At 39.9% G+C, this 26,775-nt stretch overlaps 1 protein-coding gene across 4 annotated transcripts; it reads left to right on the top strand.

The window, feature by feature from the left end:
* Positions 1-26,745, top strand: LOC124308993 (uncharacterized). 4 transcript variants are annotated; one of them, XM_046772199.1, is made up of 7 exons: positions 1-304; positions 913-1,041; positions 3,512-4,814; positions 20,625-20,864; positions 22,756-23,600; positions 24,208-24,490; positions 24,795-26,745. In XM_046772199.1, exons 3-7 carry the CDS (start codon positions 3,674-3,676, stop codon positions 24,980-24,982), a joined length of 2,697 nt encoding a protein of 898 aa, XP_046628155.1. In that variant the 5' UTR covers positions 1-304; positions 913-1,041; positions 3,512-3,673; the 3' UTR covers positions 24,983-26,745. The 4 variants fall into 4 exon arrangements, with proteins under 4 accessions (XP_046628155.1, XP_046628156.1, XP_046628154.1 ...); XM_046772200.1 differs by having other exon boundaries at positions 17-72; XM_046772198.1 differs by lacking the exon at positions 1-304 and adding an exon at positions 600-749.
* The last annotated feature ends 30 nt before the right edge of the window (positions 26,746-26,775 follow it).

The following is a 26,775-nucleotide window of genomic DNA, read 5'->3' as shown; positions in this document are numbered from 1 at the left end:
GCGAAGCTCCGAGCACCTTGGGGGAAACGGAAGTCGATCCCGTCCCACTCGGCTACAATGTTTTTCCGCCAAGTATAACGAGAAAAAGCATTGAATCAAAAAGGAAAAGAAAAAAGTTAACAAAATACAAAACTACCCCGCGAAACAAACGTCAATTTGATTATCCTGATCGGTTTTTTTTTTTTTTTTTTTGTTCTTTTAATTCATTTTACACTCTTCCTTTTTTATTATTATTATTATTATTATTATTATTATTATCACACGCACGTTATACGAGGAAAATTGCGCTTCATGCGGGCGAAAGGTTGTTGAACGTTTTTTCCGAACGTCCGTAATATACGATAATGCCACACTGTTGTACTCGTTTTTTTTTTTTTCATTTTCTTGTTTTTTATATTTTAACAGTAAATTTGAATGTTATAACTAATACCGTGGTATAATAATACGTGTAATGTACTGTGCGTGTAATTAAATCGATCCTTTCTCAATGGCAAACTTTTCGCGAGACCGGTTTCTGACGAGTTTTTAATTATTCTTGTTATTATTTCTTCTGGTTCGTTTTTTGTTTTATTCTTGTTTTTTTTTTTTTTTTTTTTTTTCATCCTCTCTCACCAATACCGCTCAATTACCGTGACTCCATGTGTGATTAACCACGTACAATAACCAATTCAAAGTTTTACTTTAGCGCGTTTGCTTGTCACCTCTAACAATATTCATTGTTACAAGCTCGTGTAGAGTGTCGTTTAATGGTAATTATTACATCGTATAATATGTTTATCGGTATACGTATAGGATCAAATTTAATCGATCGATCGAACTACTTCTGCGAATTCGGTTATACATACATTCGACTGTAATTTCTTTCTACATACGAGTATGCACGCATGTGTATAATTTGCAAAATCGTCCTAGATACTCAAACGAAACGACAACCACGAGCCGCAATAACCGCCGCGATCATATTGCATCGATTCTGCAAGGCCTTCGACCTGAATTTTAGCACACAGAGCCCAGAATCGCGATTCGCAACTATAATCGACGGTAATAAAAAAGAAAAAAAAAAAGAAAAAAAGAAAAAAAAAAAACTACACCCGATGTGACGTATAGAACGACACCAACGACAGTCTGATTTTATCGCAACTCAACTAAATATACACTGTTACAAAAATCAAACGGTCCACTTTACGTTTAAGTTATTCGTTCACGTTTCCGTTGGATAAATATGACGGCTTGGCAGTGCATTAAAAAATTGTAAAAAAAAAAAAAAAAAAGGCAAAAATTTTTATTCGACTTGCTGGGATGTATCTTTTTTTTTTATTTTTCTCTTTCTAACCGCGTGCACAGTGTATAATTACAATTATATCTGAGAAAGTAATTAGAGGAGGCTAATTCGGAAGGGGTAAGAACTAATTGAACATCAGGTGCAGCAGCGTGGATACTTTAACGGGCGTATACATGTATGATGTTTACTGTTAAATCCTGAAATTAGCATATCGTTACGTTTGCTTGGTTGCAACATAGGAAAGGACTGAGACGCGGGCGTTGTAACTTATAAGGAAGGTACATATGTGCATACCTACCTACCGTGTATTAAAATACGAGGTGGGGAACAGCTCTGCCTACATACATCCACCCACATCGTTGGCCTTCGGAAATGCAGTTAAATATCCTCGGAAGTTGTTGAATATAATATTAGCCAGTTGCCGTGCCTTCGGATCGAAGTTACGAAATATTTTTACATCGGTTCGAAAGTTGTTTTGGAACATTTTAATCGACACCCAATAAATTTCTTATATCACCGTCGTTTTTCACCACGGTCATACTGCACCAAATTCTAATCGTAAATTTGCTTTATTTGGGTTAAAATATACTCCGACTAATCACGCGTTTTTGAATGTCATACGAAGTTACGTAGGGAAAGAATTTGTTCAATTTTTTTTTTTTTTTTTTCACAGCTGCACCCAAATATCGAGGTAGTCATATTTTTCGATTCGAAGATGAATCCATTTCTGATTAAAAAAAAAAAAAAAAAAAAATAGAGAGACAAACTCGACGAAGAAAGAAGAAGAATGATCTGATCGAAAATAGAATTCTGATCGTAAATTAAAACTGTATTTATTTAAATTATCAAATATTTGTTTCACCTTATTTGATCGCTGTACATTGTTATGTCAATAAAATTTTTGTTCGTACGTTGTATTGTTTTTTCGCGACGGGCATTCTTTTCAAAATATAGTTAATATAAATATTTGCTCGCGGGACGTTTCTTCGTCGAAAAATCGACGCCTGTGCCATGACTTGTAGGTATATTCTTTCCGTAGTTTCTTACAAAAATTTAAAGAGGTTTTGAAATTTTTTTTTTTATTTTTATCGAGTCGTTTTTAAGCATTTCAGCAGATATACCAAGTTTTTCGAAAAAGTAAAAAACTCGTACAAAGTGTTCGAAAATTGACTGAAAAAAAAACAAAAAAAAAAAATACAACGTTCTATTCGTCCTCGAAGTATTTATCAGTTCAATCAATGGCGAAATATTCTCCGAGTGCCGAAAGCCGATAGATTCGAGAGGAAACGAGTAAAATTAATTATCCATGTATTTCATTTCCGCCGATACGTAAAGCCGTCAAATAATCGAGTTGCTTTCTTCGATTCTAGAAACACGAGACAGCTGTACGATTAAAAACAAAGACATTTAATTTGTACGGAACAAGATAAATAAACTGGAAATTAGTCTCAATGTCAAGATGATCAATGTCGATATTTGATGAATTTGAAACGAATTGAAATTCCGAATGGGACTCTCGCAGTCCAAATCTAAAGTTGGGAGAAGATAAAAAATCAAGTCTTCACTATTCGACAAATCTTTACCAGTGTTTTTAATTGCAACCATGATGGTAAACAAGAATGAAACGATATCCTAGTTTATTAAAGAAATGAAATGATTCTTAGCAAATTCGAATAACACAAGATAAAACGTCAACGAATTTGGGAAAATGTTTTGTACTTAAAGCGTTAGAAATTGTTAGACTATAGTATTTTTTTTAATGAAATTCTAATATTTTCAGGTTAGTTTCTTTTATTCACTAGATTTACAAAAATTATCCGAAAAACATTCAAGACATATTACACGATATCAACTTCGGATCCTTGGAGATGATCGGAATAATTCGAAAAACATGAAAATCGGATAAAAACCACCAGAGTTGTTCCAATTCGAACGATCCGTTTAAAAAACTTTTTCTTAAACAGCTGAAATGTTAGTTTATGTTATTCGAATTTGCACAGATTCTTTTTTATTACATAGCAACGTTGCGATTTTCTTCACGTTCGCTATCGCTGGTAAAAATGAGATTGCTGGTTAGAATTTTTTTTGTTCTTCTCGACGTTTGATTCCCATTTACGTAGCCTTGAAACTCGGTTTGACAAATGTTTGATAAACCGAGCCTGCAAATATTCTACCACCACGACGATACAAACAAACTGTGAATTTAAAACTGGTTAAAAATTTCCACAGGTTGCGGTTGAGAAATGGGCAACTAATCAGCCTCTAGAGGCGATAACTCGAGTCTAATCGTCGCGGGTTCCTGCCTCGAAATCGGCCCAATTTTTCGCCACAAGGCCCAAACTCAGGCGGAAGAAAAAACCGAATCTCCAAGGCGTCAAGTCCAACGGAACAATGGTGTACAGAGGAAATCTGCAGACGGACGATCCAAGGGACGCTCCTAAGCTGCTCCGCATGGCGCCGTTGCGCGCGAGTGGTCCGAGAGTCCCAAAATCGGGCCCACCGGCCGTCGGAAATAGTGAAACGGACTCGCGGAGGGGGGATGAAAGGGGCTGCGCTCGTTCCAACGGTCCCAAAATCGGCGTTCCGAGGCTGCGGAACATAAACCAAATCCGAGAAACGGTTTTCGTCGACGGTTCGCTGACGCCGATCGAGCTGATCGGCAGGGGGGGTGGTCGGCCATTATCTGCTACGGTTCCTTCGGAAGTCGAGGCCGCAAAAAACGCGCGCAACTTCCGGCCGCAGAGCACGATGTTGGCGAACCTGCGAGACCTGGAGAGGCTGCGAAACACGCCGCCGTCCGAGCGGTGCGGAAAAATCGGCAGATCGGCGAACTCGACGGACGTGAAACTGCTCTCGAGGATGGCGGCGACGGAGCTGCGAAACGCGACCGGAAATCCGAGCCGCGAGGCGCTCAAAATTCAGTCGGATATATCCAGGATCCAACGGATGTTCGAGGGATCGATCGGCGCCGGATATCAACCGGTTAAGAAGGTAGATCAGGGAAATCGCGAGGCTGCCAGACGTATTAAACCGAGACCGGAAGTAACAAGGCCGAGGATTTTGACCAAGGAACTTACGGACGCGCGCAAAGATACGAAAGCGGAAAAAGTCTGCGGCTCGAAGCCTCCGAAACACGCGGCCAGACCGCAATCAGGGGCCCTCGAATCGTCGTCGAAGAAATCGGAGGCCCCCTTGGTTCCGGTAAGGAGACGGAAGGAGGTCCTGCGGGACAGAGCCGATCCTGCTATCGTCGTGGATTTGACTCGCGGCCAAAAAATTCCGCCGGGTAATCGATTTGACGATTCGAGGAGCGAAGAACCTGCGACGAACTCGAGGACTCAACCGGTTCAGGCTCTTCAGCGACCCGACATCCTCGAAGGACTCGTCAAGGAGTCGGATCGGCAGATCGCCGATCTTCAGCAGGACATTAACGCCAGGAGGAGCAGACCGAGGAGCGTTTGGCGCGGCATGGTTCAGTCAATGAGGCTTCACGACGTCGAGCTTCATTCCGACAACGAGGAACAGCACAAAGGTAATTTTTTGTTTTTTTTTTTTTTGTACCTTAATTTTACATTCAAACCGGGTATCTCACGTTAAAAAATATTCCCAGATATACCGGGGAGCAAGGATTGAATTGAAAAATACTTCGGACAAAAGTTGGTGGATATGAAAGGGGGGCGTCGGATGTGAATTCCAGTTTTTGGGTCCGGGGGACTCTGCTGGGCCCACTGAGGCCCAAGTTTTGTTTTTCGAATTGAACCTCCTATTTTTTTTTTTTTATTACATTTTCTTATTTCTCACTGCAAAGTGAGTAAGTTTGACGTTTAGTCGTATTTTGGTTTTCGCCTTTGAACAGGCCCAAAATGTTATTTCCATATGTGTACATCGGATAACGCTAATGGCAGCGGTTCTTAAATGCTTGGCAATGCTCAAAAAATGATGCGAACAATCGCCTTGGACCCTTTTCAATGTTGAGCAAATCTGTTCGCCGTAGAACTCGTTTTTATTTTCAAATTCTTCGGAAAGATCGAAGCATCGCCATTCTATTCACGAGGATACTTCAAACAACGTTTTGGGCCTGATCGAAGACGAAAACCAAATAATGACCAACTTGATCACTTTTCAACGAGAATCAAAAGAATTCGATGAAAAAAATCAGACGTTCCATTTGAAAAACAAAAGTTATGCCTAAATGGGCCCGGAAGGGGTCCCGGACCCAAAAGCATGTTTTTTTTTTTTTTCAAACGGGACACCCTGTAAAAGGCGTTGGGTCTCTCAAGTCGCGTCGATATTCTCCGCTAGATTCATTGCGACGAGAGGAAGTTACCGATTTCGAAACGGTGGAATACGGATTACGCTGTTGGAAGCAAAAGTAAAAAAAAAAAAACACTTCCGCGACTTTGACCAACTTGGATTTCCCCGATAATTCGGATTGAAATCTAAATCTAAACAGTTGTAATTCTCTTCTCCATAGATTACAGCAACTAATCGATAGCTATGAAGCAATTTATAATTTGTGTGATTGAGTTTTTCTACCTCGTAATTTTTTTTTTTTTTTTCACCCTTATCCATCGAAAAAATGATTAATCGATCAATCGAACCGTCGCACAAATCCAAGTTACTTCGAAATAATAACTCTGCTTGTCCTTCGGTAAACGAATCGAAATCGTCGATTAATCGATTAAACGGTAAAACGATTAGTCTAAAAACTCGATTAATCGACTGATCGTCCGGCGCTTGTTAATACTAAAATTCGCCGACATGAAGCGAATTATTTATCCCCGTACCAAGCCACAAAATTACTCGGCACCCCGCGTTAATTTCCATTACGGGGTTCCGGCAGCCGGGCCCCGGTCCCCTATTTTTAGTCCTCAGCCCCAAGCCGCCTTCCCGAGTCCTGCATGTCGCATACGGCCAGGCAGTGGTGGGCCAGGTCAGGGTGTCGGGCCCGAGCATATGTCGTCGCATATGGATTTTCTCAGCGTTAAAACCGTGCCCGGTGCTGTTTGTTTGTTTGTTTTTTTCATTTTCTTTTAACTTTTTTGCGACTGGCCCGGTTTTTCGAAACGCGTGCCGCTCTGATTTCGAGACTCGCGGCTACTCGCCGTCCAGCGTATTTGCAACAGATATAATACGCTTGTCGTGTGGGAATTTTGCGGTTTCGACGTATTACGCGCATCGCGCAAATTTCCGCTAACAGCTCGTCGTTAGCCTCATAATTAAACCCGAGTTCTACGTCACAAATGCACGTCCGTTACCTCGAAGTCTATTTATACGTACCCACGTTGGGCATAATTTACAGTATCGAGGGAAAATGTTGCGCGGACAATTGCGACCTGGAATTTAAAACCGCGATTTTACAATAACTCTTTCACCAATAATGATTCAACAGTTCGTTGAATTATTCTAACAAATATTTTTTCTCTTCCTTTCCGCTTCACTTACGTATATTTTATTTACGCCTGCATCGTAATAACGATTATAATTGTTGGTGCCGTTGAAAAAATTGATAAAGGAACCATTTCCGACCTTTTACATAGTTGGATTATAATTGCACGCACGGGTCTTTTTTTTTTTTTCTTTTATTCACCTCCTTCCATACGTTTCAGCGTTTTAACTCCTTCCTTTCCCACTCGACTCTGCAATTATACTTCAAGACGGGTGAACGTGACTTATCGCAGATGAGAAGAGCCTTCCATCCTCATAGATGGCGGTAGACTAAATATAACGATAAGCACCGAGTCTTGAGAAACTTAAACTCCGCTATCAGAGCCACTCGAGTCCTGTGACAAACCACGTTGCAATTCTTCCCGAAAAAAGTTCGCGATAATTTAAATCATATTCCTACTATCTGCGAATCTTTTTTGAAATTCTGGATATCTTTGCTTGTCTGATTGAAATTTGCTGAGATTTATTAGGTATTCTTAGGGGCATTTCAATCACGTTCAGAGATTTTTCGAACAGTATTTTCGCTCTTTATAACTCCCGATTCAAACTATATTCAGCCAAAAAAACCAACCTATCGAATCTGTGGTCTTAAAAGGACCTATTTAATGAGAAAAAAATTCTCCCGTTGAAAAATGAGAAATTTCCAACGTCCAACGACACCTTTTAAAATTCAGCTAAAAACTTTTCCAAATCTTCTCATCAAATAGATCCTTTCAAGACCATATATTCGTCAGGTTACTTTTTTTGGCACAACCTAGTTTACACATATTTCCCGAATTCTCATTTCCTCCTCCGGTAGTTTGACTCGATATCCCGAAGGGATAATCCGGTTTCCCGATTCAGATCATTGCAATCGTAGGCTGAATAATCGGTGGGGGGGCTCGGAGATTTTTCAAATTCTTATCTCATCGGGTGGAATTGCGTCGGGCGAGGCAAGCGCTTCCGGTTCTCTTTGTGTCAGGACTCCTCCGATCCTTTCGCCTCTCAACTTCCCGCAGGATCCTCGCTCCGCCACCCCTGCAAACAGCAGCAGCAGCATCCCTTCAGTCTACGCCCTAATATTGATCTGGGCTCTCCTCATCCCCTGCATCCTCACTTTCTCTCCGTCGGCGCGCATTCACAACCACAATGAGAAATCCCTCCCTCCCCCCCCCCCCTTCACCCCCCCCCCCCCCTCATCCCAGCCGTCGGCACCCAGACACGCTTAAAGTACGTCCGATGTGATACTCGACAGTAGAAACGTAGCTGTCAAACCGTTAACACGCCGTTGACAATTCCGGCGACACGTTCGTTTCGCGAACGATATTAATCAGCTTCCGGTTAATAAACGCATCGTCGGGCGTTATTCTTTAATTTGTAATATTTAACGTATTTCGGGGTGGAAAATGCAGACGATTTTTTACGCCAAGGTTTATTGTTACACTACCGATGCAGAGCTTAAGCAGCAGTGATTACTTCCGAATTCAACTTCCGGAAATGGTCTTGTGCGATGTATGCGACTCCAAGGGTACGGCAATCATTCGTTATACGTAATCAATTTTTCAATCCTCCCGCACGTCGTACGATGCTTTTCGTTTTCTTCATTTCATACAATTATGCCAATTTTATACAATGGCTGTATTGTTGGTAATTCGAAGGATGTATTTTCGCGTATTTTTAGCTTCGTGTCATCGGCGATTCTGAATCGGTTTATAGGGTGCATGTTATCGTGTTTGTACCAGATATTGACAGTTTTTTTTTTTTTTTTTACAACAATTGCAAAAACATCAAATTACAAAGTTGCTTAGAAACTGTGACTAATAGTTAAATCAATGTAGTTTGATTCAAGTAGAAGAACGTGATCATTCTATTTCACGTGTAGATGAATATTTTAATCCCCTGAATTTTATCCGAAAAAATTCCGATCTATGATAATTACAATTTTGTATCATTTTTTGTTTTTATCGCAGAATTAATGAATTATTAAATACAGTTCGTTTCGTGCGGATAAATGAATGATAAAAAATTTACAATTGCATGATTCGTTTGTGAAAAGTTCGTCAACATTCGATCGTGAGATCGATTTTTGGCGTTATAAAAAAGTGTTCGAATAAAATAAGATAAACAAAAACTGTCATCGACCGTTAAAGATTCTTCGATTGAATTTTCGTTGTTGAAAAAAATTTGCCTTTATAATACGTAAAAAGATGATATATTCGTTGTAATCGAACTTTGTTTAAGTTCAGTTTCAATTTATACCACTGATCCGTGAATCATTCGTTCTGGTCTATCAATTTTTCTACCGGACTGTACGCCTGTTGAATCTTTAATCCTAAAAGCTGCTTATAACATATACTGTATACGATTTAATGATGCGAAGTATGACGCGTGTATGCAGATGCACGCATAGCTGAGCGTACGATCGTCAATGTTGATCTTGAAGTAGGTGTGAATTTGCGTGTGTGTATATACATACACACCCCTGTTCTTTCGACGAAGATCATCAGAAACTGATTTTGCGTTGCAATTGGCAAAAAAAGGATCGACGATACCTCGTTTTTCGTAATTCCAACGATATTGAAACAGTTTTTTCAACGATGCCTGATTTACCGAATTTTTCCAGTCACTGTAACGAATGAAATTATTTCTCATTGCATAAATTATTTTCACACACTTATTGTTTCGAGGCGGAGATCGGCTCGGTTAATTTTATGCGAGATAGCCGACGAAAGGGGTGAACGAGTATCGTACGGTGGGAAAAAAATGACTATGGCGAATGAAAATTGAAAGAAAACGAGACGAAACGTCGTCGTCGCCGCGGGCGAAACAGAGAAGCTAAGCTCTCTGTCCGTCGTTCGGCATTTGATGATATGGGATGCAATCCCCCATCGGAGAGTGAACTTTAGAACAGCAATGCTGACGCGACTAGCTCGTTATCGCCTTCCAGGCATTTGAGATAAGAAAAAATAGAGAAAGAGAAGACGGGGACGGACTGGCGGGTAAAAGATCTCGAATCAAAACACAGCGGCTATGCGGGGTTCGGCTTATCACGAAAAACCAACAGCATCCCTCTCTCTGAGATGTTGTTACGCATCGCAGGCTTCTCGCTTTCTCGAAGCTTTTTGGATATGGTAAAACGTTAACGTGCAGGCGCGATTTTTTTTCTTCCTTATCTAAGGGATACGAAAGAATGAAGAAAAATATTGTGTGTAGGGTTTTTTTTTTTTTTGCTTCTCTTCTCCGTCTTTATTTAGAGGTTTCGGAAAAGAGAATTTTTTTCTCTCTTCAAACACGCGCTAAAATTTCAGCACAACATCTCAAACGGAATATCTCAGCTAAATATAAACTCTTGATATTGACGTTTAAAAGTGTCTGTTTCATTTTTTTGATTTTCCATTCAAATGACGTGTGAAAAAAAAAAACACAGAGTAAATATTTTAATTTTTCTTGCTCGTAAATGGCTCGACGTACAAACTATCCAAATAAAGATTCTCACAGGAAATTTCATGCTCTATAAAAATTTACGGAGATAGAATTTTCCTAACTCCAAGCGTTTTCGAGATATTCGATTATGAACGTTGAGTCGTCTTAAATATCTCTTGATCGGTTAGAGTTAGGAAAATTCTTTATCTGTACTTTTTTATGGAGCGTAAAATTTCCTACAAGAATCTGTATTTAGATGGTTTATGAGTCAAGCCATTCACGAGAAAGAAAAATTCAAGAAAATTCCCAATTTTTTTTTAATCGTTATTTGAATGGAAAATGGTAAAAATAAAATTGCCGCCTCTAAATACCAATATTAAGAGATCATATTTCGGTGAGATATTCCGTTTGAGATGCTCTGTCGAAAGTTTGACGCGCTTTTATGATAAATATATTTTTTCTCGTAAATGGTTAATTCCTATACCAATAAAAAAAAATATATTCAAACGCAATCCGATCTACACTCCATTGCTGTACAGTTTATCGATCAATCGTTTTTTCAATTCATCAATTAATTGACAATTTCGATGAATCGTATTTCCGATAAATCGATTAATTTGCCAGCAGAATTATCGTAAGGTAACTTCGATCAATCGATAAATTGATCGATTGATTGTCGAGGCATAAATTTCCGAAATACCTTTTTTGATATTGAACCTTCGTGAGAAAACCTCGTTAAATCCTTTCATCGGCATGCTTTTTATCTACCTTATTCCACGCCGCGAAGACGTGTATATATATATATATATATTTAACACACACATATATTTAAACTGCGATATTATACGGGCTGTTAAGGAGGCGGCGGCAACGGTGCAATTGGGTTTATTTGCCTTCCAATTGTCATTTCCAAGTAGACGTTACATCGTTATTCGTTATACGCAAGATCCAAATCTACCTAGCATGTATACGTCTGAGGACTGAAAGGGCCTTCTTGTAGTTAAAATTGTTTATGGTGGTCGTCGGGACCGCGGTGACGTCACATATTGACTTAACCCATAGCGCGTTATAGGAACCGTCGGACAAGCGCGTAGTTTCGACCTTATAAATTACAACGGTAGTGCCAACGAGTCAGCGTATGTAATTCAATTTTAATCGGCCGAAAGCTCGATATTATTTTCACGTTGTGACATTTCAGCGGTATAAGTTTTCTTTTTTGTTTTTCTTTTCCCTCCCTTCCTTTTTCCGTTTAACCGCAAGGATTTTCTTTCCACCGTTTTTCCTCTTCGATCCGTCAGACTTTACGTTATCGACGGATCGCTTCGGTAAATCGTGCACGTGTAATCCGGAAACATTACACGATGGGGAAAATTACACGCCCAGGTTCGTCATGCGGGCTACCGGGCTTGTGGAACGAGACCGTCATCAAAGAGCCATCGAGTCATCTTTGTAATAATCCGTGAGATCTTGTTGCGACGAATCATGCAGGAGCTTTGTTCGCGTCGAGTGATGCGATCGGAGGATAAAGTGGAAAATGGATACCGTCAAAAATCCGGTTACTTCTCAATCGGGCTTTATTTTGCCCCGCTGTGAGGATTCTGATTAATAATCCTTTTGATGCGTCGTATCATCGTTTTTGAATTGCGTGATGTAGGATTTTGAAAACAAATGATCGTACGATTAGTTACGATCGATTATCTTGGTTCACAATGTCGAGAGGAATTTCATTAATTTGCGAATTTCACTTTGGCCAAACATTTTTTCGTTGTAAGACGATCTTTGATTATGAAATATAAATCGACTTTGAACTGTGATCAAATTTGTCAAAAGCCGTCGTGAATTAACGACCGCCGTAAAAGATCTGTGAAAATTTGTAAAAAATATTCAAAACTTTTTACAAAACGATGTCACTTTGGCCAAACATTTTTTCGTTGTAAGACGATCTTTGATTATGAAATATAAATCGACTTTGAACTGTGATCAAATTTGTCAAAAGTCGTCGTGAATTAATGACCGCCGTAAAAGATCTGTGAAAATTTGTAAAAAATATTCAAAACTTTTTACAAAACGATGTCACTTTGGCCAAACATTTTTTCGTTGTAAGACGATCTTTGATTATGAAATATAAATCGACTTTGAACTGTGATCAAATTTGTCAAAAGTCGTCGTGAATTAATGACCGCCGTAAAAGATCTGTGAAAATTTGTAAAAAATATTCAAAACTTTTTACAAAACGATGTCACTTTGGCCAAACATTTTTTCGTTGTAAGACGATCTTTGATTATGAAATATAAATCGACTTTGAACTGTGATCAAATTTTTCAAAAGTCGTCGTGAACCATTGGCCGTCTGAAAGGATCTGTGAAAATTTGTAAAAAAAAATTCAAATTCTTTTACCCAACGATGTGAGTTTCGTGCGGATCTTTCGACCGCACCGGAAGTGGCGATAATGCGAGATCCAGAAACGAGCGGATAATCCTAAGACTCGGTCGGTTAAGTTGTTCGTCCAGAGCTGTAAAGTCTTGTTAGTGTCACCGACCTCTGACTGCTGACACTTGTTATGCACGCGTATTTCCCTCTCCGTGAATCGTAGAAGTGCATGCCGAGTCGAACCATGCGATGCGCGCGATAAGTATTGCTGTGATTTTGTCGACGGATATTTTTTCCCAGTATCAGTTCCACTGTTGGAAAATTTCTTTATCAAAAATTTCCACACCTTATTGGAAGTTTTATTCGATTTCACCACAAATTTGCTGTTTATTCAATTTACAATCATAGACTGAATTTAGTAAATTCAAATTACTTTTTTTTTTCTTCTGTTTTTCCTACAAGTTTTAGTAAAGTCAAAAATTTTCATTGAAAATTTGGGACAAATTGCGCGTAGTAATTTTGATCGCTGCACCGAATTTGTAAATTTTCAAGCTGATTTCGTAAATCGATAAATCTTTTGCGCGATAGATGTTTAGTAAATTTATAAACATTTTTAACGGTGTGTCTGCAGTTGCGTTTGACGAGGTCTCGGGTTTTCCCATATACGCCATATTATGGTGAAAATTAAGTGTGCAGATAGTTAACGAGTTGAGAAGTTTCAGTTGTCTTTTTTTTGCAAGCCTTCGGTTTTTCACTTTTTCAAAACTAAACCTCGTTCGTCAAAGTCGGATCGTATTAGATGAAAATTCATTGAATTTAAACCTTGAGCATGAAATCAGCGTATTTCCAACCTGTCGTAAACCAACATCAAAGTCAACCGAATATTTTCTATCTCGAAACTGAGTATACGATTTATTTTATTCCTCTGAATGGTCAGAGGTAGACAGACGTTGAAAATCGAATTCGGTAGAAAACTATCAACTTTTTCATATATCGAAAAAACCTTGCGATTCTACTTTTACTTGAAATCTTTAACATCGTCATGTCGCTGTGTAATTCCGCCGAAATCTTGAGCCCTGATTTCAAGCTATTGATTAAGTCTCGTTCATTGAAAGTTACTAATTGACGCAATCGTCATCCCTCTTTTAAAAATTCATTCCCCTCAATTGATTTCATGCTGATATCTATTATCATATTACAGGCTCTGACTCACACAAGGCGTCAGAGTGTATACAGAATTGTATATAAACGAAGCAGAGTTGTGATTTCAGCTGTAAATCGTTTGACTAACTCCCGTTGTAGGTAGATATGTGTGTGTGTGTGTGTGTATGTATATATATGGGGCATTCCACGCCAATTCCACCTGGGTTTTACCCTTGACATCTTAGATTTGGCGCGCAGTTTTTTCTACGATTGTTCCCACTTTGAAAGGTACTCTGTTTTTTTTCTGTTTTTTTTTTTCGACGCAATTTGCATTTTCTACAATTTTTAGAAACGATTTATTTTTCTTGTTAATTTAAAAAAAAAATGACTGGCTTCTGATTTTTGCAACGTTTTTTCTTTTTTTTTTTTGGAAAAAGCTTAAAAACAGTAAGAAGGGAAAATCGGCCCACTCCGGGTCGAAGCTTGAAAATTTTGATGTCTGACGCAGGATTTTTCAGAATTTTTTCAAATTTTTAATGTTTGGTCGGGCGATAAAATCGTTTCTAAAAATTGTAAAAAATCCAAACAGATTCGAATAAAGGAAGAAAAAAATTATGTAAAACGGAGCACCTTTCGAAGTGAGAAAAATTACATAAAAAACCGCGAACCAAATCTTGAGAGGTCAAGGGTAAAATCCAGGTTGAACTGGCGTGGAATGCCCTATACATGTACCGATAACCGAGCGTACGTGTCAGCCTTTATCTAACACATAATAGGTATAACGTAACTTTCGTTCTAATGACTTTTCCCTCTCCTGTCTTCTTAATTTTCTTTCACTTCGGGGCTAATACAACAATCTTCACATTATTAATCATCGTCGAGTTAATTAAGCGGAGGGACTCGGAGTAGAATATCGCCGAGACCTGCGTGTATGTGGGTTGACTGCTTCTCGTTCACCATTCCTACAGAGTATAAAATATTGATTTACCGCATGCGTAATACCTCCTCCTCCCCCTACGCGCGTTATCGCCACATATACACAAAAATGATTCCGGTGACGTCTAAATGGGATTCTTCTGTCATTCGTATGCCGTCGGTTGATAAACACACTATCGGCTAACTGTACGCAGACAATGGGCCAACCCAGACTTCCTTCGACCGCTTATGCGTGTGTGTGTGTAAATGATGTACACGCTTGATGCACGTACACGCATCGTTGCTTCTAATTACACCAGAGGTTCCCAACTTGTAATCGGACTCATCGCAACGTCCGCCGAACCACGCCCCGCGAGATTTTTCCCTCGTTTCGTTAAAAAAAAAAAAAACAAAAAAAAAAAAACGGCGGAATATTTCCTCCACCTCCCCCAGAGAGAGGAAAAATTGAAATCATCGATTTTCATCTCCTCCTAAAACTCGGCCAAGACAGAATGTACAGGTCGACGTATTTAATGGCAAAAGTACGATATCCGTAGCGCCGAAATTTGACGGAGAATTTTGGGTTTTCCGAGCGGAAGTAAACAACAGTTAAATAAGCGAGCATTCTCGTAAAGAGACCAAACTCGTGACCAAAGAGGAAAAATAAAAAACATAATTCGTTCAATTTTTGCGTACTTCTAATCACCGTTAAAAGCGTTTAGGTACATCTTCCCAGGGAAACCTGAACGGTAAATCTTTTATTCTTGAAATTTTCGTTACTTTTGTTGGTAAAAATGTCAAGAATCAATGATGAAAAACTTGCCATCACGGATATCGTAACCGTCCCACAGCTTTTAATGAAAATACAATTGATCAGCTGGATGATTCGTGATTGAGCCAAGGTGACGACAATATCGTCGGTTAAACAAAGCTTTCGAAACAACAGCTCGAGCAGCGGCAAGCAGCAAGCAGCCATTAGCATTTCCTTTTCCGGTGAGAATAAATGATCGGCAAGTAAAAAAAAAAAAAAAAAATTAACAAATAAACAACAAACCTAAGACCAATGAGAAGAATTGTCGATTAATTGATGCGCGATGAAACTCCGACTTGAATAAAATTGCACTAAATACCGTATCTCGGAGAGTGAAAGTAAAAAAACGAGGAACGAGTGCCGTTGCTGCTGTTTGGCTCGAATCTCCCCGAACGCAACCCTTATCTCGAGTGTCCGTCTGTTTTGGGACCGTGTTTTCAAGTTTAACCAAGTCCCACGTTCATTCGCCTACTTCAGACTTATTCACCCTAGATCCTTGCATGACGCACACGCTGTGCCTTGTCTGGTTTTGTAAGACTGCGCGCGTTCCATAATCTAGACTCTAGACTACACAATGCGCGGTCTAAAGCCCAGGCTTAATGCAGAGATTCGGAGTGATTTGATTTTATTTCCGAGCTTTGAAGCTTGACACTTCGGCTACTGCTAAGAATTTTTACAGAAATTGTTAATATGTATGGTTTTAATATTTTTATTTTATTTATTTTGTAAAGAATTGTTAATTTTCGGTGAAACATTGCGGTAGCTTGTAGATTTTTTTATACCGAAGAGATACTAATTTTCGTGGCAATCGACAAGTTTTTTACGAGAAACTGCGCTTGTTTATAATTTTGTGCGAAAACGATTTCGTTCAAAAAATTCTACGAAATATGCCAATTTTTATTTTATTTTTTGAACATTTTGCGAAAATTTTGGAAACCATTTTCACCAGGGCTACATTTTCACTTATTATTTCATTTATTTATCGCAGGAATCGTTTTCCGATGAGCTTAAGTAGCCATAATTTTTAATTGAAATTCGCATACAGCTGGATACGAATATTCTCCTCAAGAACAGTTTTTAGAAAATCTGCAGGCTTCCTCATCTAATTGTCTTTTCCGCTGAATCGATCTAGCCGAGATTGAATTCCCCTCAGTGGCTCTTCAAGTTCTTTTTCTAAACATATTTCTACGTACAGAGTGAATTCCTAACGACTGCACGGTCCGTCGTCTGCTAAAATTTGCCAGCGTAGAAATGTTGATACTTTTCGGTGGCATTTGTGCTGAATCGCGAGTGTGAAAATTTTTGAGGTTAGAGACAGTTGGTCACCCTGAAAAACAGTTGCTCACGGATTTTAGCGCGCGCGCGTTAAGTTTTAGCAGACGACGGATCGTGCAGTCGCTAGGAATTCACACCGCGTATAAAACTCAACGTCTTTCTGTCCGTATGTTCGCTTACGACCCGAGAACTACCGAACCGATTGTGATTATTTTTTCATCCGTGAATAGCTACAACGTCTGGCGATGTTCTAGGCCATTTTTCGTTAGAACCAGGACAATAGTTTGGGAAATATGACGATGTTTGCAAACCAAGATGACGCACTTGAGCAAACACTGACCAAACGTTTACAGATAGAGGAAAATTGCGTCGAAGAGTTTTCAAGGTCTCGATGAGCTCTGTAATAAAGTGGACGAGAGGATATGGCTGTGTTTAACAGTGATCCTGAAAACTTCCTTGAATTTTTTTTTTTTTTTATTGTCCTTGAAAACGCTGGAAACTGTCTTTGAATTTTTCTCGTACCCAGAAAATGTTCCATTTTAAGCGTCCTTCAATTCGTGACGTATTTTTTACCGGACACCGCGAACAGTCTCGTCGCAGAAAGCTTTTGAAACTGTTTGCCAGCGGGCAGTTAGTGAGGAATAAAAGGTACCGAGACCCGACGACCACTCATTGTCAGTCGTCGCGGCGAGTAATTTCTACGGAATAGCTCGGATTAGACCTGGGAGTCAGGGTTGTTGGGTCAGCTTCGGCCGGGCCCCTCCGCAGAGTTACGTCAAACGAAGCATACGGTCGGGGCCCCGCCACAATGGGCCATGAAACAAACATTCTCTCGAGTTGAGCTCACGACTGGCTGGCAACGGGCATTGCAAGGGGCACGTGTGTCACTGGGCGTAAAACGCCGCCTTGCACAGACACAAGCAAAAATGGTACTCTGATTGTGAGCGTACTTCGTATCCACGTACTTTTATGTACGGGCAAATCGTGCCGTGATCCGCGTTTCCAATTCCCACGTGCTCGGCGGCTGAACGTTGTTTCCAAGGCATACGCGTCGACGGAACGAAAGAAGATGGAAAAATCGAAAATCCTCCCTCCGGGTGCGTAACGGGATGAAAAAAAATAATAATAATAAAAAAAAAAAAAAAACCGGTGGTTAACGAAACTCGAAAGTTTCTCCGGAGCATAATTTCACGACGATAGTGGGCTCCTCTGTTTCTATTGCGAATTGATGAACCGATGGTTCATTACATTCGCGAAGCTCTGCTCGACATGCGGTTGCAACTACTGGGGCGGGGATGAAGCTCGGAAAGCGATTAATTCCGAATTATTTGCTCGCGAAACTTGAAGTAAAGAAATCAGACTTTGAAGAAACGACAAAGTTTCGAATGGTCGGGAAGCCGACGATTCAAAGGTGCGAAATGCAAGATTCAGAAAGTTCAAGTTACGATTGAACAAAATTACAAAAGATAAAGTTTCGATAGAGTGAAATTTGGGAAATTAATATATACTAACGCAGCGTAGATTACTCGACGAGTGGGTGGAAAAGATGAGAAAAACTGAAAGTAAAAACGTGGCGAATCGAAAGCAAAGAAAGATCAATGTGGTGAAATTCCACCAAGCCGTAACTTCAAGTTTCGCGAGCAAATAATTCGGAACTTTTCAAATTCCAAATTTCAACCACGTCCCCCTGATTTTTCTCCCGCAATTTCCATCGCCTCGCGTGCACGCTGTGTATACTTTTCACCAACTCTGGGACTCTGGCTGTGTGAGTTCCCTGAAGCAGCACGAGCGCACAGAGACACGCGACCTACACATTGGGCCCCACTGTATCCATCCATCCATGCCTCAGTGCGTGCCCAGACCGCGTGCAGTGCGTACACCCCATAAGTGAACGCCTCGCTCCTGAGTCGAAATTCTTTTACCGTTTTTTACATGTGAATTTTTCCCGTGTTTATAAATTATCCAGCGTCAAGAGTGTCGTGTTTACGGCGTATTAATGTATCGGAAGATCGATGTATCGTCGCTCGAGCATCGCTCTCAAAGGGATTTTCAAACCGAGCCCACATTCTATTGGCGCTAAACATGCTAGCCATAATTATCGGTTTCGCGTATTTTTATCTCGAAATGCTGCGACTTGAGGTTGAAATGGCGTTAGAACCGGAGGATTATAGATTGTCGAAATTCGTCGTTTAAGAGGTTTTTCTTCCTCCTGTGAAATTAGATAAGATAAATATGTTACGTCCGATTATCCCGCGTTATTCGAAGAAGAGAACGATACGTGAAATTTAAAGACAAATAGTGAAAGTCGTTTAATCGCAACGCGGGAAGATAAGCTCTGGAATGATATCGTTCGACGCGTTAATGTTTCGTAGTTTAAAATATCGAGTATACGGTTTACACGACAATCGGAATGAAGCTACGCAACGGAAACCGGTATACAAATAACACGAGTGCTGACGGATGTATAATCGTTACGTACGTACGCGCATAATTTACAACCGCGGAAATCTGGAGCGTTCTGCAAATTTGCTGATTAACTATCAAGCAGTTCCCGTTTCGTTATGCAGAGTCTCCGACGAGTGGTTGGAACCGAAATTCAAGCCGCGAATTAATCCAGAAGCAGAACTGACCGAGAGTAGAAAGAAAAAACGGCGCAACCCTCTGGGGGCCAAAATCCGGGGCACTGTCATAAAGGAAGAGGGATTTTCAAGGGTGCTGCATAATGGGTTGGCTACTATCGGGGTGAAAAACATTCCATTCGTTCCAGGGACGGTGGAATGGCCCGAGGAAGCGGTGAAGATGGAAACGATACTGAACTGTAATTAGGAATAATTACAATAATATAACTGGCGATAAAAATACGCGAACAATTTTGCTGCGTTGTTTCTTATCTTCAGGTTCCAAATGCTCCGCAGCTTATCGTCCACGCAATGGAACATTGCTCGAAACGTTCAATCGGACAAATTATATTCGTTGAAGTTGGTAGCGTTGCTCTAACGATGCATGTTCGCGAAAAACGGTTACTTGGATCCTTGGGGTTTTTTTTTTTTGAAATTCAGATATCAAGTAATAGCAAGAAAGATGTGTTTGTATTTTGAAAAAGTGAACGCTCCTTGAAAGTCGGTCTAGAATTGTAAAATAACGGATTTTTCAAATCGCGTTTCGTTAAAGTCAACGTCGCTAACTTCACCCTACTTAAGCTTAAGCAATGATTTTTTTCGCGATCCATGATACATTTCCCCTCGTATTTTGCAACGCTTCTTTAACCGCTGGTGTGGAGAATTAATCTATTCCCGGTATTGTGTCGATGCATTTACATATCCCATCGCTAAAACCTCGGACTGAATCCGTGTGCTGCACACCATCAACACTCGTACCAACACGCTTAGAGACAACTTCACGCCTTAGTGATTTTCGCGTGGGAATCATTATGCGCACAGCGCTAGCAGCCATCTTGATTTTTTCGCTTCAGCTTCCTGAGTTGGGTCAATTTTGAAAATTTACGTTTCTTGGCGAACACAAAATGTGACCAGTACTTACGAGAATATGAAAGTTTAATTCTTTCACTATTATTAACTAGTTATCATACGTGAAATAAAATTCCAATCCGTTTGTCTAGTTCATCTTTCCTTTCTTTCTTTCTTTTGGACCAAATAACGCTTGATGACACTTTACGATTGTTTCATCCAAGATAAGATGTATAGAATTTAAAATAAAGAAAAGTAAAGAACATGATCGGAATTCGCATACTAAATTTTCTATTCATTGCTAAAAAACCGTAATAAATCTACATCTTGTACCAAGAACAATATCTTTTTGGTCCTGGCAAAATGCAATAACATTTTTAAAGGAATGCGTAGTGACAAGAAATGAAATGTTTTCAGGGATGGGATGTATAAAGTGAAACCGAATTTGGATGGGTTTACCGTGAAAATCGGGAATCATCGCGTTTAACGCTAACCTGTAAAAAATTTTCAGACATCAACTTGTGGAACAAGAGCATAAGCCAGCGGTGGCGAAAGCTGAGACGAAGATGCTCGGTCCAGGAGATTCCGGAGCCTCAGGAGTCGCTGATTCAAGGTGGAGGAGCGAGCAGAGGAGTTATCCAGGCGGTGAGATCGACGCCGACGAGCCGGGAAGTCTCGCCAGCCGCGAAATCCCTGGAGGAAAGGTCCTCGCCGAAGAAAATCCTGCAAACCAGTTCCCTCAGGCTGCCAGGTATACACGATTTATCCCTTTGATTCATGCTGGGTCGCTGAGCGTCCCATATTTATTTATTTATTTTTTTTTTTGTAGCTTTTCATTTATCGAACTACTTTTCTGGTAACAACTGCCGAGATTTTTGGTTCTAAATGTACCCTGGAATATTTCCAAGTATAGAAAAAATATAGGATTTGTTTATTAATTTAATTATTGCACAAGTAGCGTATGTAACCCAATGATCGAAATTTGTACTTTTCGACGAAAAAAAAGGATTTTCAGCTAATTTACCATGAAAAACCGAACGGCAATTTTTACACAAACTTAATGCACACCAGAAAATTTTACAGAATTTTTAAAAAAATTTTCGTCTCGTTGTTTTTGTTTGTTCGCTATATTGGATCCGCCATTTTGAATTTCCATATTTCGAGTTCAGATTCGCCATCAGTGACCCCAAAAGCTATGTAACAAAGAATGTATGCACGAAAGGGTCGAACGATGCAGTTTGCGTTATATCAATTGCGAGTAAATATGCATTGGGGCGTGACTAAGAGCAAGCAATATGGCGCCGAGCGTTGGTTTATGAGCGGATTGTTTTAGGTCAATTGTACGAATACGAAGGTACAAACAACTTCGTGCAAGCCGTGAGAGTTTGTCTTGCGCACATGGAATCGATACGCTGCAAAAAATACAACGAAACGCCTACTTTAAAATTAAATATGGGACAGTTAGAGTGACGCATTTTTCGCCACCAGATGTCGCGCGGACTAGTTCGGCTCGGAGATTGAACCCCGGCTCTCGACCGAGTGACTAATTGCACGCGCTATCTGTGCAGTGATTACATTGCTGACAGCATAGCAACATTGTGCGGGCAAATACTAGCAATATTTTTTTCTTGATACCGACGATCGGGCTCGTGAGTCAGACGCAAGTTTCCGATGCGGCATATAACAAACAATCGGTGTTTATTCGTTTCAACTGTTGAAAATGACCGAGCCTTTGTTGTGCCAAAATGTGCCCATCGCATATTTGACAAGTTTTCAAATAATTGCTACAAATTTTTGGGCAACATCGATAATGACATGTAGCGAATTTTTTTGAATTAATTTTACTATTTAAATTTCGGATCATGAAATCGTCTGAGACTCGCAAGTTTAATTTCATGCCAAAAGCATACTGTTATAACAGGTATAATTATTTCGGAAATCGGAAATGTCTTTCTGTACTCCTCAACCACGTCCATTCGATGTTGTTCCCGAATTTTAAACGATAAAAATTCATAATGCCGAAGATGTAGAATATCATGAGTCGAATATTTCAAAGCTTTAAACAGTTAGAACTTTTGAATGTTGATGCCTCTGAATAATTAGTCCTGCATAAAGTTTTATCTTCAGAATTTAAACAAATTTCTGCAATTTATCAAATATTTTGTAACCACAACTTTTATTCATTTTGTGAATCAAATTTCCTGGTAGTTTGAACTATTCCGAAACTTTTGTACAAACCTTCGTAACATGTACAACGTCATATTGACTACTATTTGCAGTGCAGCTTTCCGCAATGAAATGGGACCATTCGAAAATTTAAACTATTCAAGAATTCGATCTTTACAAAATTCGACTCTACCGAAATACGACCATATCAAAGTTTAATGTTTCAAAAAGCGACGATTTCAAGATTCGATGATTTGGAAATTGAATCATTCAAAAATGTGATCAATGCAAAAATCCTCCCATTCCAATAGATTCGACGATTCGAAATTTGGAACGATCCCCAATTCGACCGTCCAAAACTTGTAATACCCCGTAGTTTGGAAATTAAAAAAATCCAGCAAGCTTGTCAATTCGAATCCTCAGCCTCTCAGAAGCGTTCGAAACAAAATCTGACCACATCTCTTCCCGCTTGGCAGGTACCTCGAAGGGTCTGTCGGACATCCAGCAGGTGCTGCGGAGTAAGTTCAGCAAGATAAACGCCGGTATCCGAAAACGTAAGGCATTGAGTGTGACGGAGGTCTTCCCAGCGGGGGCGAAGGACGCGGGTTCGAGTTTCTACGTCCCGAGCCCTTTGAGCACCTCGGCGAGCCAGGGATTCCCAGCGGGAAGTTACTCGGACCCGGAAGACGGGCCCATGTCCCTGCCGCCGTATCCCTTCCACGACAACCTCGAGACCCTTGCGGAAACCAGCGTCCCAAATTCGCCGCGTTTCAATGGGCCCCCTCAGGTTTCCCGGAGCTTTGCGGAACTCGACGAGCAACAGAAGAACGTCGCCTTCGGCCGGCCGGCGCGCGGCGCGTTGCACAGAAGCAACTCGGAGCATCGGGGGGAACGTGAGGCCCCCGAGGTGGGGGGCCTGTTTCGGGGTCCCAGGGGGCGCGGGCCCGCCGAAGGGGACTGCGGCCTGGCCCGAAGTCACTCGGAGACGCGGGACAGCCACTCGTACGAGAACGTCAGCTTCCAGCGTGTCTCAAAGTCCAGGAACCACTCGGACTCGACCTACGAGAGCGTTCACATCCCGAGGGTGACGCCCAGGAAGAGGACCACTGAGTTCAAGATCGGGGGCCAGGTCTCGGGGCCCAATCAGGCTAGTCCTTCGTCCGTTTCCGGTTCCGTCGGCGTTCTGACCTCCCTTGACGAGGGACCATCGAGTCTTGGTACCCGCAGGAGTCCTGCTGGAAAGAAAAACGGACGGAGATTGAACAGCCGCAGTGTTGCCAATATTCCAAACTCATCAGGGAACGGCCTCAAGGTTTGGCAGGTGAGATTTTCGTACGGTGATCAATAAGGGTAGGATATGAAAGGAAGAAATTAAACGTTCCGGGATGGAATATCTCTTCTAGGAATGAAGTTTCCGAAACATGACATGACATTACTATTCGATTTTCTTATCGTCTTTATTGTGGTTGATTTTTTTCAGATTTTCATCTTATCGCAAAGTATTCAACATTGTCAAAGACACTCACTTTTGGTCGACAATGTATAGCCAATACATTCTTAGAAGCTGACGTGTAGAGAAATTTCAGCATTGGCGCAAAATATGCAACCTGCCTTCGCTGGATTTAAAATTTACTTTACCATAGCTTTGAAAGATCGGTAAATCCGTTAAAACTTGAGTCTATCAGAACCTGTCATCGAAACTTCGATCGGAAAAAAAAAAAAAAATGAAAATTAATATTTCAGGCAAAAACACACGGCAGGTTTTATTCACCAGGCAATTCCACGCGTCAAACATCTACTATAATCGATTTTAATCAAAGCGAAGAACGGCCCAATGGATAAAAAGCAGAATCGAACGATCACAAATCGTGAAGACTTTGATTTATCGTTACTTTAAGTTTAATTTTCCTTGTAACATTTCTTTCCAGGGTGCTCAGGATACCGACGAGGGTCTAAACTCCGACTCTGAACTTGAGGACATCGACGAGAGTCTCGAGGGCGAAGAGTCGAGGTTCTGCACTCTACCGAGACCGGGGAAAGGTGGAGTTTCCTTCACGATAATGACTGCCAGGTTCCTGAAGGGCCCCGGTCACAAGGTTCTCGGCTTCAGCATCGTCGGGGGCACTGACAGCCCTCGAGGTAACATGGGGATCTACGTCAAGACGATATTCCGTAACGGACAGGCCTCGGATCTGGGAACCGTGAAGGAAGGTCGGTATCCGATGGATTTTAATCACTTCGACAATGCGATACAGTTTTTTTCTCTTTTTGTTTCCACGCCATGGAAGTGCAATTATACGTCCCCTATGTACACTTGGGGACAATGAATCTGAGACGGCTAATTTTTTCCACTAGATATTTATTTATGTTGGCAACACAGAAAAACCTACGAGCAACGCTCGTGGAAGCAACAAAAAAAGAAAAAAACAAACAATCAATTGTGAGAAAAAATAATGAATTTAATTGAAAATAATATCAGTAAAAGCTAACAAATGTCAAAAATTACAATTTCCAGGCGACGAGATACTGTCGATAAACTCGAAGCCTCTCCACGGCATGACGCACGCCGAAGCGATTGCCGAATTCAAATCCGTCAAAGCCGGAGACGTCGTGCTTCACATCGGACGTCGGGTTTCGAGACGTAAACGAGAATCCTTATCCTTGGCACCGGCTACCGGGACCCCATTGCAGGCGGTTAATTAGTAAATAAGATCGAGCGTCGATATCGAATCGGAAAAACGCCCATCGACAACTATACAACAGTTAAATACCCAAGCTTAAACGTTACTATACCTGCATTCATACATATACCATAAGTATGTATAACACGTACGACAAGCAATCATATCAAAATTCATTAATCACATATATGATATATATATATATCTATACTATAATAAACGTCTCGCGTAATCTCAATATACACGTACACAGGTACGCGCTATATAAGTATATTATAAACAAATACACACCTATGTATAATAACTATTCGTACTCTAGATATTAATCGTAAGTCAGAGTTCGCTGAGCTTCCCAGTTCGGTCCGACTTCCGACGATTATTACAGGTGGTACGTGCGGTGTATAATTGTGTGAAAGAGAAATATTCCGAAATCAGATTCTTCTCATCGGTTATGCGTATACACGGTATAATATCGATGTGTAGATGTATTATTTATATGCATACGCGGGGGAACGTAGAATATTATCGATGCTGCTATTGTTGTTAAATTATTATTACTATTATTGTTGTTGATATTATTATTATTATTATTATTATTACCGATATACCGATAGGAAATAGAATATGTCAGTTTTTTGAGCAACGAATAACGGTGTGTGATGGAACATACTGGGAAGCTGAACAAATTTACCGGGCCGATCGATTTCCGATCTTGAAATAAAAAAAAAAAAAAAATTAACTATTTGAAAGGAAAAAGAAAAAAGAAGAAAAAAAAAGAAACTAGAAAAAATCTGAAAAAAAAGTCTACGATGGTGAAAAATCCGACGGAAGATGAAGCAATGAAATTTAATCGTTGATATTGTATCATTATTCTCATTGTCGAGACGAAATGGGCGCTTATAGTTTTTTTTTTTTTTCCAACTAACTAACGATACGAATATCTCTATGCATCTGTACTTCATATATACTTAATCATTGACGGATATGAATTAATAATCACGATCGTATATATTTGTATTAAAACGAAAGATACGAATAGTCGGTAAATTTTTGTCCGGATAAAATTGGTAAGGGAACAGAATGTTTTTTTTTTTTCTTTTTTTCTTTTTTTTTTTTTAACACACTTTGAAATAGTTACGCAAGGAAAACCTTCCTTTTTTTTTTTCTCGGTGCAAAATATCCTAGACGACGAAGGCCTACTTGTTAGTGAACGATTAGTTTTGTATAAGTGAATAATTATGGTTTTGTTATACAATATATATAGTGGTAGGTATAGTATTATATATGTATAAGCAAATAGTCGCAGTGTGCGATGACGATGATGATGATGATGATGATGATGATGATGATCATCAGGAAATCCAAAGTCCAAACTACAATTTAAGAACAAACGAATTATTTTATATTAACCGTTTATAGTTACGTAGATTTAAACGACACAGAGCTCGCCCAAAGATGAAGCCCAAAAATATTTTTACAAAAAAAAAAAAAAAGGCAAAACACGCAGAAAAAAAAGAACAACAATCACGTTTTTGTAAACAAACAAAACAAAAAAAAAAAAAAAACAAAAAACAAAAGTGAATAGAGAAAAAAAGAAGAGAGATAGAGGAAGATTGAAATGTTTAGTAGCTATACAAACGACGTATTGAAAAATATGAGAGAAAGTTTTTATATTTTGTAATAACGACACAAATAATAATCGTAATTAACAAAACGATGATCAAAACAAAACCTCGAAATATATATACGTGTTTATTTTAAGACATATACAATATTCATATACGTGAAAAAAAAAAAGATAGAAACGAAACAACT

This window comes from Neodiprion virginianus, chromosome 7 (assembly GCF_021901495.1).
Source record: "Neodiprion virginianus isolate iyNeoVirg1 chromosome 7, iyNeoVirg1.1, whole genome shotgun sequence".
NCBI classification, from domain to species: Eukaryota; Metazoa; Arthropoda; class Insecta; order Hymenoptera; family Diprionidae; genus Neodiprion; species Neodiprion virginianus.
Note: the sequence above shows the minus strand (reverse complement) of the source record. Positions and strands in the feature narration are given on the sequence as shown.

Coding starts and splice junctions, on each gene's coding strand:
- LOC124308993 (XM_046772199.1), top strand. CDS start 3,674: ATGGTGTACAGAGGAAATCTGCAGACGGACGATCCAAGGGACGCTCCT. Junction 20,865..22,755: donor CAGTTCCCTCAGGCTGCCAG/GTATACACGATT, acceptor CCCGCTTGGCAG/GTACCTCGAAGGGTCTGTCG. Junction 24,491..24,794: donor TCTGGGAACCGTGAAGGAAG/GTCGGTATCCGA, acceptor TACAATTTCCAG/GCGACGAGATACTGTCGATA.